This window comes from Anser cygnoides, chromosome 35 (assembly GCF_040182565.1).
Source record: "Anser cygnoides isolate HZ-2024a breed goose chromosome 35, Taihu_goose_T2T_genome, whole genome shotgun sequence".
NCBI lineage: Eukaryota > Metazoa > Chordata > Aves > Anseriformes > Anatidae > Anser > Anser cygnoides.
This window is the reverse complement of record NC_089907.1, coordinates 588,648-601,374: the sequence shown is the minus strand read 5'-3', so window position 1 is coordinate 601,374 and position 12,727 is coordinate 588,648. Positions and strand designations below refer to the sequence as shown.

At 52.9% G+C, this 12,727-nt stretch overlaps 2 protein-coding genes across 5 annotated transcripts; both read left to right on the top strand.

Annotated features, from left to right (window-relative positions):
- Positions 1-9,659, top strand: LOC106049665 (zinc finger protein 665-like). 4 transcript variants are annotated; one of them, XM_066986689.1, is made up of 4 exons: positions 1-850; positions 4,995-5,792; positions 6,399-8,890; positions 9,512-9,659. In XM_066986689.1, the coding sequence occupies exons 1-3, from the start codon at positions 619-621 to the stop codon at positions 7,217-7,219; spliced, it is 1,851 nt and encodes a 616-aa protein (XP_066842790.1). In that variant the 5' UTR covers positions 1-618; the 3' UTR covers positions 7,220-8,890; positions 9,512-9,659. The 4 variants fall into 4 exon arrangements, with proteins under 4 accessions (XP_066842790.1, XP_047911820.1, XP_013057501.1 ...); XM_048055863.2 differs by having other exon boundaries at positions 6,399-8,478; positions 9,512-9,647; XM_013202047.3 differs by lacking the exon at positions 1-850 and adding an exon at positions 2,246-2,320.
- Positions 8,425-12,680, top strand: LOC125181345 (zinc finger protein 501-like). Its single transcript, XM_066986591.1, is given in 2 exon segments — positions 8,425-8,506; positions 9,512-12,680. Coding segments are annotated over 2 exon segments (963 nt in total). The 3' UTR covers positions 10,393-12,680.
- The last annotated feature ends 47 nt before the right edge of the window (positions 12,681-12,727 follow it).

Here is a 12,727-nt window from a genome sequence, read left to right as displayed (position 1 = left end):
TGACACCATGGGGGGGGGGACATCAAGTAGGGGACACCAAGGGAGACTGTCATCATAGGTTGGGTGACACCATGGGTTGGGTGACACCATGGATTGGATGACACCAAGGGGATAGGTGACATCATGGGTTGACACCAAGGGGTGGGGGACACCAAAGGAGAATGACACCATGGGTTGGGTGACACCAAGGGGTGGGTGACACTGTGGGAATGGGTGATACCAAGGGAATGGGTGACACCATGGTGTGGATCAGTCACCCAATCCTTTGCTTGTGGAGGCCCAATCCTTTATTTGTGGAGGCCCAATCCTTTGCTTGTGGAGGCCCAATCCTTTATTTGTGGAGGTCCAGCCCTTTGCCCGTGGAGGTCCAGTGCTTTTCTTCTGGAGGTCCAATGCTTTGCCCATGGAGGCCCAATTCTTTGCTCATGGAGATTCAATCCTTTGCTCGTGGAGGTCCAATCCTCCATCCTGCTCTGCTCACACAAGTCAGGGCGATGGCTTTGTTTCTCCCAACAGGCACTCAGAGCACCCAAGCGGAGCACAACCAAGCGCCAGAGGAGGACTTGGAGACTGATACACCAGAGTGGAGTCTGGTGAGGCAGGAGGCCGGTGCAGAGGATGCCCACAAAGCCACCAGCCAAGCAGAAGAAGCCAGCAGAAGCCACACTGATGCTCCGAGTGCGGCAAGACCTTCTGTTGGAGAAACAGCCTGAGGTGACACCAGCAGAGCCACACCGGGGAACGACCCTACAAGCGCCTGGATTGCGGGAGGACCTTCGGCCAGTTCTCCGACCTGGTCACCCCCCTCCGCACCCACAAGGAAGAGCGGCTGTACGAGTGCTGTACTGTGGTGAGGAGCAGGGTGTGTGTGTGGGGGACGATGTGCCACGGATCGTGGGGTCATAGAATGGGGTGGGTTGGGAGGACCCTTAAAGATCACACCTTTCACATGATGAGGCTGTTCCGGGTGCGTCTCCCACCTTGGAGATGCTCCAGGCCACCTGGACGTGGACATCCTGATGCTGGTTGAGCTGGGAGCAGATGGAGGTGCCTTCCAACCCCAACATCTCGTGTGATTCTGTGCTCAAAGCCCCGTCCAACCTTGAGCTCTTCCAGCATTGAGGCCACCCATTGGCTTCCTTGGGCAACCTGTCACGGTGTCCCACCGCCAAGGGGGAGGAATTTCGGGGATGTGGTGCCCCCCCCTTGGTCTCCTGTGAGGCTGGTGACCTCAGGAGGGCAATTTGGAGATGTCTGGGGGATGCTGATGCCCCTTGAAGGTGTTTCTTGGGGTAGAACGAGGGTTTTTGGGTCTTAAGTATGGATGTGGCCATGTAGGAGATTGCCCTAGGTGCCTTTGGTGGGAGGCAGGGGTCTTGCATTGCCCATGGGACCATCACATCCAAGACCCTCCCAGCATCTCCGTAGGGTCCGTGCAGAGAAGAATGGGTGTACGGAGGAAACGCTGCCTAGTAAACAGAAGCACTCTGTATTTTATTTTCTCTATAAAATAATGCTGAAAATAATTTTCCATCCAGCCTTTCAGATTCATGTACTGTTCACTTCCCAGCTTTACTCCAAGTCCTGCTTGACACTCTCACTTCCCTCCAACATAGCGTCCTCCTCTTTCCACTCAGCGCAAAAAACATCACTCTGTTTCGACACAAATATTCACTTTCACGTGTTTTGCTGCAGAATTTTTCTCCTGGCGGCCCCCTGCTGATGTGGATTTGGTTTGTGAGTGCTGATAACGTGGGGATGGCTCAGCTATTGCCCGATGGTGTTTGCACAATGTCATTAAATGAGAGAGGATGGGGTCTAGGGGGTCTTTCCCTTCTCCCCAATGACCACCTCGATCCAAACCCTTCCCAATTCTGAACTCTAAATGCTGGAGACAAACCTTGCTGGAGGATCCCCTTAAATCCCAAACACGTCTCCCAAGCTCTTTGATTATGGCAGTTCTGTTTATTCCACGTTCAGCTCCACGCAAGAAATTTGGAGCATCCCTCCGTTACAAAGATCCCACTTCCCCCCACCCCCCCCCCCAAAAAAAAAAAAAAAAAAAAAGCTCCGCGGATGTCGGTTTTCCCCCTTTCTTAACCCAAAAGCGAGAAAGCGCTGTTGGGATGCTCACCCAAGGGATGCTCCCCAGGGATCTTTGTGCACGGGATAAAGCAAAGCGGGGAGGATGCCTGGCCCCCTCTGTACCCTCCCCCCCGTGCCCGCAGTGCTGCTCGGGGCCGGTTGCAGCCCGGTTGCTGCTGCGGGGGCACAGGAAGGGGCTGGGACAAGGGCGAGCGGCGGAGGACGACGGGGACCGGTGAGGGGGTGGTGGAGACTGGGGGGAGCCCCCATCCCTGGGGGCAAGCAGAGGGGTTGCCCCCCTCCACCCCAAACCCATTTCGCACCCTTTTACCCCTTTTTCCCCTCCTTTGCCCCCTTTTTCCTTCTTCCGCCCCCCTTGTCCCTTCCTTTGCCCCCTTTTCCCTCCGTTTTTTCCCTTTTCCCACCCTTTTCCCCTCCTTTTCCCCTCTTTTTCCCCTTTTCCTCCCTTTTCCCCTCCTTTTCCTTCCCTTTTCCACCCTTACCTTCCTTTTCCCTCTTTTTCTCTCCTTTTCCCCTCTTTCCCCCCTTTCCCTCTCTATTTTTTTTACCCTTTTCCCTACCTTTTCCCCCCTTTCTTCTGCTTTTCCCCTCCTTTTACCTTTTTTCCTTTCTCCCCTTCCCCTCCTTTTCCCCTTTTACCCCTTTTCCCTCACTTTCCCCTCCTTTTTTACCCAGTTTCCCCCCATTTTTCCTCCTTTTCCCCTCCTTGTTCCCCCCTTTTCCTTCGCTTTTCCTCTCTTCTCCCCCTTTTCACCCCTCTTTCCTTCCCTTTCCCTTCCCTTTCCCTTCCCTTTCCCCCTTCCCCTCCTTTTCCTCCTTTTCCTTCCCTTTTCCCATCCTATTCACCATTTCCCCTCCTCTCTCCCTCTCTTTTCCTCCTTTCCTCCCCTTCCCCCCTATTTTTCTCCCTTGCCCCCCCATTTTACTCCTTTTTCCCCCCTTTCCCCCCTTTCTCCCTTTTTTCAGTGGATGCTGATGTCCCAAATCAAGCAGCAAATGTGGGGCTGAGCCCCAGGAGTTTTTTTTTTTTTTTTTTGGGGGGGGGGGGGGGAGGGGAGAGCCCATGCAGGAGCAACACCAGGTGGTGGAGCAGGGCTTGAGGTCCAGGTGTGGGGCAGGCCCTCCACCCCACACCTTCTCCATGTGGAGCTGGATGGCCAAGCCCTCCTGCAGGATTTCCACAGAATCACAGAATTTTAGGTCGGAAAAAACCTCTAAGATCATCAAATCCAACTTTTTAGTGGGCACAGCTGCAGGCAGGGTTCTCATCCCCACAGCTATGGGGAGGACGAGCAAGAAGGGAAAGGGAAATCCCAAAGACTAGGTGGAACAAGAAATGGCAGAAGATGAGGATGAGGACGAGGAGGAGGAGGAGGATGAGGACAAGGATGAGGAGCCAACACAAGTCCCATCTTAGTGACCTCGTTGGGCATTTTGGGGCCAGAAAGACTGATTTCAGTGATGTTCTCCTTGTCTTGGCTTCAGGCTGAGGTTAAACCTCATGGGCGCTGTTAGTTCGTGAAATCTCAAGCATTTAGGGGATTTTCTTCTTGCTCCCCGGCAGAAGCCAGCTTTTGTACCTTCTGTAGTGAGCAAAGAGGGGAACGTTATTTCTTTGTCTTTTTCCTCCTTCTTTTTTTTTTTTCCTCTTTCTCTTATTTTTGCCTTAACTGCCTTATGTATTCTTATATTTAATAAAATCCTGATGAGTTTCCTTGCCAATTACCCACTCTGGCCCTTCCAGGGAAGGGGAGGAGATGCAGCCTGTGGGTCAGGGAATTGCTTTATCCCACCCGTGCCACCCCATGCTGGTGTGCAACCCAAGCCCATCTCTGGGTAAAACATCCAAGAACAAGTCAACCAGCTTTAGAAATCACGATGACAAAATTCCCAGCTCGAAACCAGCCTTACCCCGTGCTCTGGCTATCCTAAAGAACATCTCCATGAGAGCAAATCTCTGTCAGTACCAGCATTTCCTCACCTGCAAACCCAGGGGGATTTCTTCTCCTGTTTCATCCCAATAAACTGAACTCAAGGTTTAATTTCCACAAGCCCAACCACATTTTGGCTTCTCCAATTGAGGCCTCCTGTTATTTTGCTTTTGGTTTCATGGAATTTGGTATCACCCCCCCTTGCCCTGACATCCCTTGTGAGCCTCTTTTAAAAGCAAAATATCACGAAATCCAGCCCGAACAGCAAATTCAATTTGCAGACACCAATGCAAACCCCGTGTGAGATGCAAGCTGTCACTTAAATTCATTTCTTTACCAAAATTTTCAGGAAGCCCCGATGGGGGCTGCACACTGAAGGATTCTCCCCCCTGGAGCTGCTCTCCCGCCTGGCTTTGTGCATGGGATAAAGCAAAGCAGGGAGGATGCCCGGCCCCCCCGCAGCCCCCTCATGACCGCAGCCCCCTCTGCAGCACTGCTCGGGGCCAGTTGCAGCCCGGTTGGGTGTGCAGAGACACAGGAAGGGGCTGGGACAAGGGCGAGCGGAGGCTGCAGCGGGGGAGGGTGGAGAGCTGGGGAGAGGGGGTCTGGGGGTGCAAAGCAGGGGGGTGGCGGAACAGGGTTGGGGTCCTCCAGGACTCCCTGACCCCCCATCCCATTGGGAACGGGTTGGTTTCATGCATCCCCCCTCCGCCACGCGTTTGCATCATGAACGGCGTGTCGGGGCGGGTGTGGAGCGAAGCACACCTTGCAGGTGGGTTGAGCCCCCCCCTAAAAAAAAAAAAAAAATTTAAGGGGGTGGAGGGGTGAGGACGGAGGGGATGGGGTGGGGGAAGCTGTGGCATGGCAGGCTTGGGGAGGGATTCAGTGAGCGCCTGGAAGGATGTGTGTCGCAGGAGCGGGCACGGCTGCATCAAGGTCTTCTCTCTGTTGCCGCAGGGATGGGAAGGATGAGCAAGAAGGAAAATGGGAAGGCGAGGCACACAGTGCATGTGCAGGTGGGGGAAGACATCGTGGTGATAGAAGATGATGAGGAGGAGCTGGGGCACGGCGAAGGCTCAGAAAGCTGGGAAGGACACGAAGCCAGGCAGGGGTTGCAAGAAGGCGAGCAGGGAAGCACAGGTGGTGAAAGAAAGCCACGGGTGAAAGCCAAACGCAGGAAGGGAGCATATAAATGCAACGAGTGCGGGACAACGTTCAACTGGAGGCATAACTTGGTCCGTCACCAGCGCCTGCACACGGGCGAGCGGCCCTACAAGTGCTCTGAGTGTGGGAAGGGCTTCAACGACAGCTCCCCGCTGCTCATCCACGAGATGCTCCACCGGGGAGAGAAGCCCTACAAGTGCCTGAGCTGCGGGAAGAAATTCATCCAGAGCTCCCACCTCATCGCCCACCAGTCTGTGCACACTGAAGAGAAGCCCTATGTGTGCCCCGACTGCGGGAAGCGCTTCGCCCGCCACCAATACCTCATCATGCACCGCCGCGTCCACACAGGTGAGAGGCCCTACGAGTGCCGGGACTGCGGGAAGAGCTTCCGCAAGAGCTCCGACCTTGTCCGCCACAAGACGGTGCACACGGGTGAGAAACCCTACAAGTGCCCTGTGTGCGGGAAGGGTTTCACCCAGAACTTCCGCTGTAACGCGCATAAAAAGGTCCATCTTGTGGAGAAGGTTGACCATCAGGATTCTCCATTGCAGGACACCCAGCAGAGCAGCTCTGAGACCACGGCCTCACCAGGTAACCACCCTTTACTCAAAATATGTGTTTTCTCCTCCAAATTTCTCCCTTCCCTGGATAAACCTTTCCTGCATCCTGGTCATGAATTGTGGGAAGAGGGAGAATGGAACCATGCACAGAAAATGGTTCCCATGCTGTTATCCTAAGGTCCCGCACGTACCCATGAGCAAAGCTCCATTCCCCATAATGGGTCTATCCTTGAGAACCTCTGTGGGTTGAGCTGGGGCTGTGCATGAGGTGGGAAGGTGAATGGGGTGGGAATTTCAATGGGATGAGAAGATCAATGGCATGGGTAGGTGCATGGGGTGGGAAGGTGAATGTGATGGTAAGGTCAATGGGATGGGAAAGTCAATGGGATGGGAAGGTCAGTGGGATGGGAAAGTCAATGGGATAGGAAGGTCAGTGGGATGGGAAGGTGAATGGGATGAGAAGGTCAGTGGGATGGGAAGGTCAATGGAGGGGGAAGGTCAATGGGATGGGAAGGTCAATGGGGTGGGTAAGGTCAATGGGACGGGAAGGTTAATGGAATGTGAAGGTCAATGGGATGTGGAGACCCTTGATTTTCTGTGGGCCAACTCCCATCTCGTTCCTGTTCTCCACCAACAGGTGCTGGTGGCCACAAAGAGGAGAAGCCCCAACCAGTTGACTCCCAGCAGGCAGAAGCAAATGGCCCCAGCGTGAGGACGGAGGAAGGGGCTGCGTGCCAGGATCCCAAGCAGGATGAGGCCCTAAAAGAGCAGGCAGAAGTGGAGCCATGCCCTGGGCAAGGGCAGGAGGAGCTGGATGCTCCTGAAGGCACTTTGGAGGATCCCAAGGAGTCAGGCGGCCATCCAAGTATCCGTGTTGAAGGGCGGACGTACGAGTGTGCCAACTGCAGGAAAACCTTTGACTGTAGCAACAGCCTGAGCCAACACCAGCAGCTGCACGTGGTGGAGCAGCCCCACAAGTGTCCCGAGTGTGGGAAAAGCTTTGATGACAGCTCTGACCTCGCTTCCCACCAGCTGGAGAAGTGCTGCAAGTGTCCCGACAGCGGGATAAAACTCGGTGACAGCACCAAGCTCCGAAAGCAGAGCTTGGTGCACAAACCCGAGAAATTCTATCTCTGCTCTGACTGTGGGAAGTGCTTCAGTCGCCGCTCCAACCTCAACCAGCACAAGAAGCTCCACACTGGGGAGAGACCCCACAAATGCCCTGAGTGCGGGCTGAGCTTCACCAACACCTCACACCTTATCGTTCACTATCGGATCCACACCGGGGAGAGACCCTACAGGTGCCATGAGTGTGGGAAGGGCTTCACTATGAGCACCAAATGCCTGAAGCACGAGAGGACCCACACGGGAGAAACTCCCTACAGGTGCTCCAAGTGTGGGAATTGCTACAGGACCAAGATCTCCCTGATGTCCCACATGAGGATGCACATGCATTAGGATGCGAGAGGAGCAGATTGTGCTCTGCAAGGAGAATTTGCTATAAGGACAAGCTTTGGGGGATGCTCCAGCACCATTTGGGACAGGGTTCTTCTTCCCCAAGCCTCCCAGAAGCAGAGAAATGGGGCCAAAGGCAAAGCTCAGGGAGTCCCCCTCAGAAAGCATCCTCCCTGCTGCGTCTCCTCTTGTTTGCAGCGGGTCTGTGTGGCTCCCGAAGCCTTTGCAGGGCTGGGAGACCTGCAGGGAGATCAGCACGCTGGAAATCTTTATCAAAGCTGTCCTCCTGGCAACAGCGATGCTATTCCCCAGGGTTGCTGGCAGTCACGCTGGTCCTCCCACGTGAGACAGAGGAGGCAGGGACGCCCAGTGAGACAGCTGCAGCAGAAGGATCACATTCATTGTCTGATCAAGCCGACCTTGTTGGGCATTTCTGGGCCAAAAAAAAAAAAAAAAGCAGATTGCAAGTCAAATTCTCCTCCCCCCCCCCCCCCTCATTTTCAGGCTGGTCTTAATGCTCACGAGCAGTGCTCAAGCATTCAGTGATAGAGGAATTGTTGAAATCTCAGGCAGTGGGGGGGATTTTCTTGCTCCATGGCGGGAGGGGGATGCCATTTTTGTACCCTCTTGGTACCAAGCAAAGGGTCGAATGTTCTTCTTTTCACTATCATTGTTTTATGTTTAGATTTTATTTTTTTCACTTAATAAAATCCTGATGGGTTTCCTTGTGAAGCGTGGGCAGCACAGGCTCTGCATGGGGATGGAGCTGGACCACTCTGACCCTTTTTGGGGGTGCAGAGGGAAGGAGCTGCAGCCTCTGGGGTTGGGGAATTGCTTGGGGAAGCAGCCCAGGGCTTGGGGTGGGCAACTTCATGCAAACCCACACTGATTTCTTCCCTGTTTTCCTAAGAAACTGAACCAAATCCCCCTGAAGTGTAACTTCCTAGAAGCACCCTGTCTAATTTTGACTGGGGGGTTGGGGAAAGGATATGGCCTAAGCAATAAATTTGTGTTTGTGGGGGGGTGATCCAGCAAGGTCTTTGAGCCCCTTCCCATCTTTTCCCCCTGTAAGGGTTTCGTTTGAGGTTGCAGCTCCTCCGTCACTCGCTTCATCCTGCACCTTGGGTGCACAGGGCTGCTTGGCCAAACCTTCCTTTGGTGTTTTAGCAGGGTTGCATGCACATCATGGCTGTGGGGTCCCTGAAGGTATGGGGAGGACGAGCAAGAAGGAAGAGAGAAATCCTGAGAAGGTCCAGGAGAAGGTGGGACAAGGCATGGGGGTGATATGGGGTGATGGAGAGGAGCTGGGGCATGATGGAGCCTCGGAGAACCAGAGCAGGGAAAAGGGGAAGGGATGGGGAGAAAGCGTCAACCAAGGGGGAAGCCCAGGCAGCATTAGGGAAACTGAGCCCCAGACACCAGTTTTCTCCCAGAAAAAGGTTTATGGATGTGCTGACTGTGGGCCCTCATTCAGCTGGAGGAGAAACTGGACCTGAAACCAGCACCTGCACATGGGGTAATGGCCCTACAAGTGCCCTGAGTGCAGGAAGGGTTTCAGCATGAGCTCCTGCTGCATCGTGCATCAGTGAGTCCATAGCGGGGAAGAGGCTGAGAAGCTGAAATTTCCATTGCAGGACACCCAGCAGAGCAGCTCTGAGACCACGGCCTCACCAGGTAACCGTCCTTTACTCAAAATATGTGTTTTCTCCTCCAAATTTCTCCCTTCCCTGGATAAGCCTTTCCTGCATCATGGTCACGAATTGTGGGAAGAGGGAGAATGAGGCCACGCACAGAAAATGGTTCCCAAGCTGCTTTCCTAAGGTCCCACATGTAACCATGAGGCATCTGGAGCTTTGTGCTGTTCCCCAACCCTTGAGGATCCCTCAGGGTCTGTCCTTGACAAACCTCTGTGGGTTGAATTGGGTAAAAGCTGTTCATGGGATGGGAAGGTCAAAGATGTAGGAAGATCAATGGGATGGGGAAGGTGCATGGGATGGGCAGACCAATATGGGAGGGAAGGTCAGTGGGATAGGAAGGTGCATGGGATAAGAAGGCCAATGGGATGAAAATATCAATGGGATGGGAAGGTCAATGGAGGGGGAAGTTCAATGTGGGAGGCGGTCAGTGGGGTGGGGAAGGTCAATGGGATGGGGAAGGTCTATAGGATCGGAAGGTGCACGGGGTAGGAAGGCCAATGGGGTAGGAAGGCCAATGGGATGGGAAGGTCAATGGGATGTGGAGACCCTTGATTTTCTGTGGGCCAACTTCCATCTCGTTCCTGTTCTCCACCAACAGGTGCTGGTGGCCACAAAGAGGAGAAGCCCCAACCAGTTGACTCTCAGCAGGCAGAAGCAAATGGCCCCAGCGTGAGGACGGAGGAAGGGGCTGCGTGCCAGGATCCCAAGCAGGATGAGGCCCTAAAAGAGCAGGCAGAAGTGGAGCCATGCCCTGGGCAAGGGCAGGAGGAGCTGGATGCTCCTGGAGACACTTTGGAGGATCCCAGGAAGACCGATGTCCTTAAAAATGTCTGTGCTGAAGGGCGGACGTGTGAGAGTGCCAACTGCAGGAAAACCTTCCACTGGAGGAACAACCTGATCCAACACCAGCAGCACCTGCACACAGGTGAGCGGCCCTACAAGTGTCCCGAGTGTGAGAATAGCTTCAATGACAGCTCCAACCTCATGTCCCACCAGCGGATCCACTGGTCAGAGTGGCCACATGTGTGCTTCAGCTGCAGGAAAAACTTCAACCAGAGCCCTGTGCTTGTCCAGCACAGCAGGCTGCTTATGTGTGAGAAACCTTATCTCTGCTTGGACTGTGGGAAGAGCTTCACCCAGAGCACCGGCCTTATTATTTGTTGGTGAATCCATACCGGGGAGAGACCCTACAGCTGCCTGGACTGCAGGAAGAGCTTCTGTAGTAGCTCCGACCTCGTGCAGCACCAGCGGACCCTCAGCGGGGAGAGACCCTATAAATGTCCTGACTATGGGAAGGGCTCCAAGTGCCTCACTCACCAGAGGAGCCACATGGGAGAAGCTCCCTATAAGTGCTCAGTGTGTGGGAAGACCTACAAAGCAAAGGTGTCCCACGAGAAACTGCATGTGGAGGAGAAAGTGTTGTGCAAGAATGGGGTCAGCCCATCCGGAGCTGGTGAGGACCTAAAAGTCCAACCTTAAACCACTAGTACTTCATAAGGAAAGGAACCCGCTCTTCTTCAGGTAACATTTGTGGGGTCTGGATTGCACCCAGACCTGCCACCACCTCCTGGCCTCTTCCTCTTTGGTTGTACATCAGCACAAAAAAAGCAGCTGAGGGCTCCACCAGCGATGCTGTTGATGTAAGAAAATCCTGCCTTGGTTGAGGGATACAGATTTCCCAGACCGCAGTTTCAGCTGCTTTTCTTCTTCCTATATTTGTAAAGAACAGCTGAATTCCCTAAAACATTGGCTAGGGAAGGGGTCAACAGGTAGGATGAGGAAAAGCACATTTTTACCTTACTAAGAATTAAAGTTTTTAAAGATTTTTTTTCCTCCTATTTAAGTGTTCTTTCCCATTTTTTTTTTCACCTTTCACGTTTGTTCATGGCAGGTTCACCTAACTTTGTTCCATCGCACAGGTTTGAACACCAAATCCTTGCACCACTCTGTCCTGGGTTCCTGCCCCTCTGCGGCGAGGACCCAGCACTCCCACAGTGTGTTGAATATTCATAGTGATTTATTTCAAGCTGGGTTTAGTCAGAGCCATGCAAAGTGGGTGGAAAAGCCCTTATTTTTGGTCTATGCATATAAAACCCCCTCTCTGATTGGTATCTTCAGGACAAAGCCTGGGCAGAAATTCTGATTTCCCCTAAAAGAGTTTGCTGTGTGCACACCTCATGATTTTCCACCTCCTTTTCTTAAGGAATTACTCATCAAAAGTCAGTTTGCTAACTGCTAGGCTGTTCAGGAGCAACTGAAACTCATCTTTAAAAATAATAAAACCGTTTTTTAGTCCCGTTAAATCTCCACTTGGGCTTTTATTTATTATTATTATTATTATTATTTTTTTGCAACAGAACATCTCTAGGGTTATGCGTGGGTGTTTGTGCTTAGCAGGTGATTCCCAGATGCCACCACCAGCCTCGGCTTTTCTCAAAGCAAGTGAAAGCTAGTGAGCAATCGAGAAAAAAAACAGTATTTCAACCATTTGCTAAACCATCTGCCATCACTGAAGAAGAGTCAGGAGACATCCCGCCACCCACCGCCGAGTTGTTGGCAGCAGATGTGGCAGCACAGAGCAGCTCTATGGGGAGCAACTTGATGGGGGAGCACACGGGGGTGAGATGAAGGGTGAGCCCAGCACCCTTGACTATGCACACTCGCACCTTCTCACCTTGATTTCTTTTGGGAGGAATCCGGATGGATAGGTGTTTTTGGGCTGCTAGATACTCAGCTGATGGGGGACGACATGGAGCTGAGCTCAGCACGGCTGACTGATCTATGAGAGAGTTTCTGGGTATTTTTTTTTTTGGCTCAGATGGAGCCGTCCTTTGTGAATCCCACGTGCTTGGTTTGAGGCCAAGTCTTCTGCTGTGAGGTCTCGGTGCGAGATGCATCAGGGAAAAAGCAAGCATTGATGAGGCAGGGCTGGATTTGCTAAAATCTGGTGCCTGGGCAGCGTGCAAAAAGCATGGAAAACAGCAAAAGTGTGCGGATGCCATCTCCGTGGGTGCAGAAATGCACCTGGTTCACAGCCCCATTAATTTCCCCATGCTTGATTTCCCCATATTACCCCCGATATTAAGGTCTCAGAGACCTGGCAGGTCATCAGCACGCTCCGTTAGCCCTCACATCCTCGTGGCAGACAAATGGCTGCTCCAAGCCATTTCCCATGGCTAATTAAAAGGTTTTAATAGCAGCATGGAGGCACTGGGGTCATTCCTAACATGCACACCAGCACCGAAGCCCTTCCTGCATTTGGAAGCCCTGGAATTCATCCCCTCTGAAGATTTCCCGGTGTGCAGCAGGATCTGGCCTTCCCCTGAAGCTTTTCCCATCAGAAAAAGCTTTTCCACTCTTTTTTTTTTTTTTTTTTTTTTTCACTAGAACATCACCACGAGAGCTTTGGGTGATGCTTTTTCTTCGGGTTGGGCAGTTACTCCTAAGTAAAGCAAGGGGAGCAGGGCAGGATCAGCCCTGAGCATTGGGAGGTCCATGGGCAGGAGATGAGCTGGGAAGGCAGCCCATGAATAGGGTCCATGGCCATGCACGGATCCTCCTCCAAACCAGCTGGGAAAAGGAACAAGGAACGTGGAAAAATGGGAGGTGGGAAGAACCTGAAGCTCCTCAGGAGAGATTTTGATTCCTGGAGGGAGAGGCAACCGCAGAGGGGATTTTTCTTATGTAGGCAGCCCTGCCTGGAAGGGGAGGGATATAGAGGGTTTTACATGCAGGTTTGAAGTTTCGACAGGAAAGCGGAAGAAGGTATTGTGGCAGTAGAAAAGCCCGAGTGTATTTCAGGCAGAAATGGTGG

What these genes read in the sequence shown, in the direction of transcription:
- LOC106049665 (XM_066986689.1), top strand. Translation starts at nt 619, where the DNA reads ATGCCCACAAAGCCACCAGCCAAGCAGAAGAAGCCAGCAGAAGCCACA. An exon ending in TGTACGAGTGCTGTACTGTG is followed by an intron (nt 851 to 4,994) that starts GTGAGGAGCAGG and finishes CTGTTGCCGCAG; the next exon opens with GGATGGGAAGGATGAGCAAG. An exon ending in TGAGACCACGGCCTCACCAG is followed by an intron (nt 5,793 to 6,398) that starts GTAACCACCCTT and finishes CTCCACCAACAG; the next exon opens with GTGCTGGTGGCCACAAAGAG.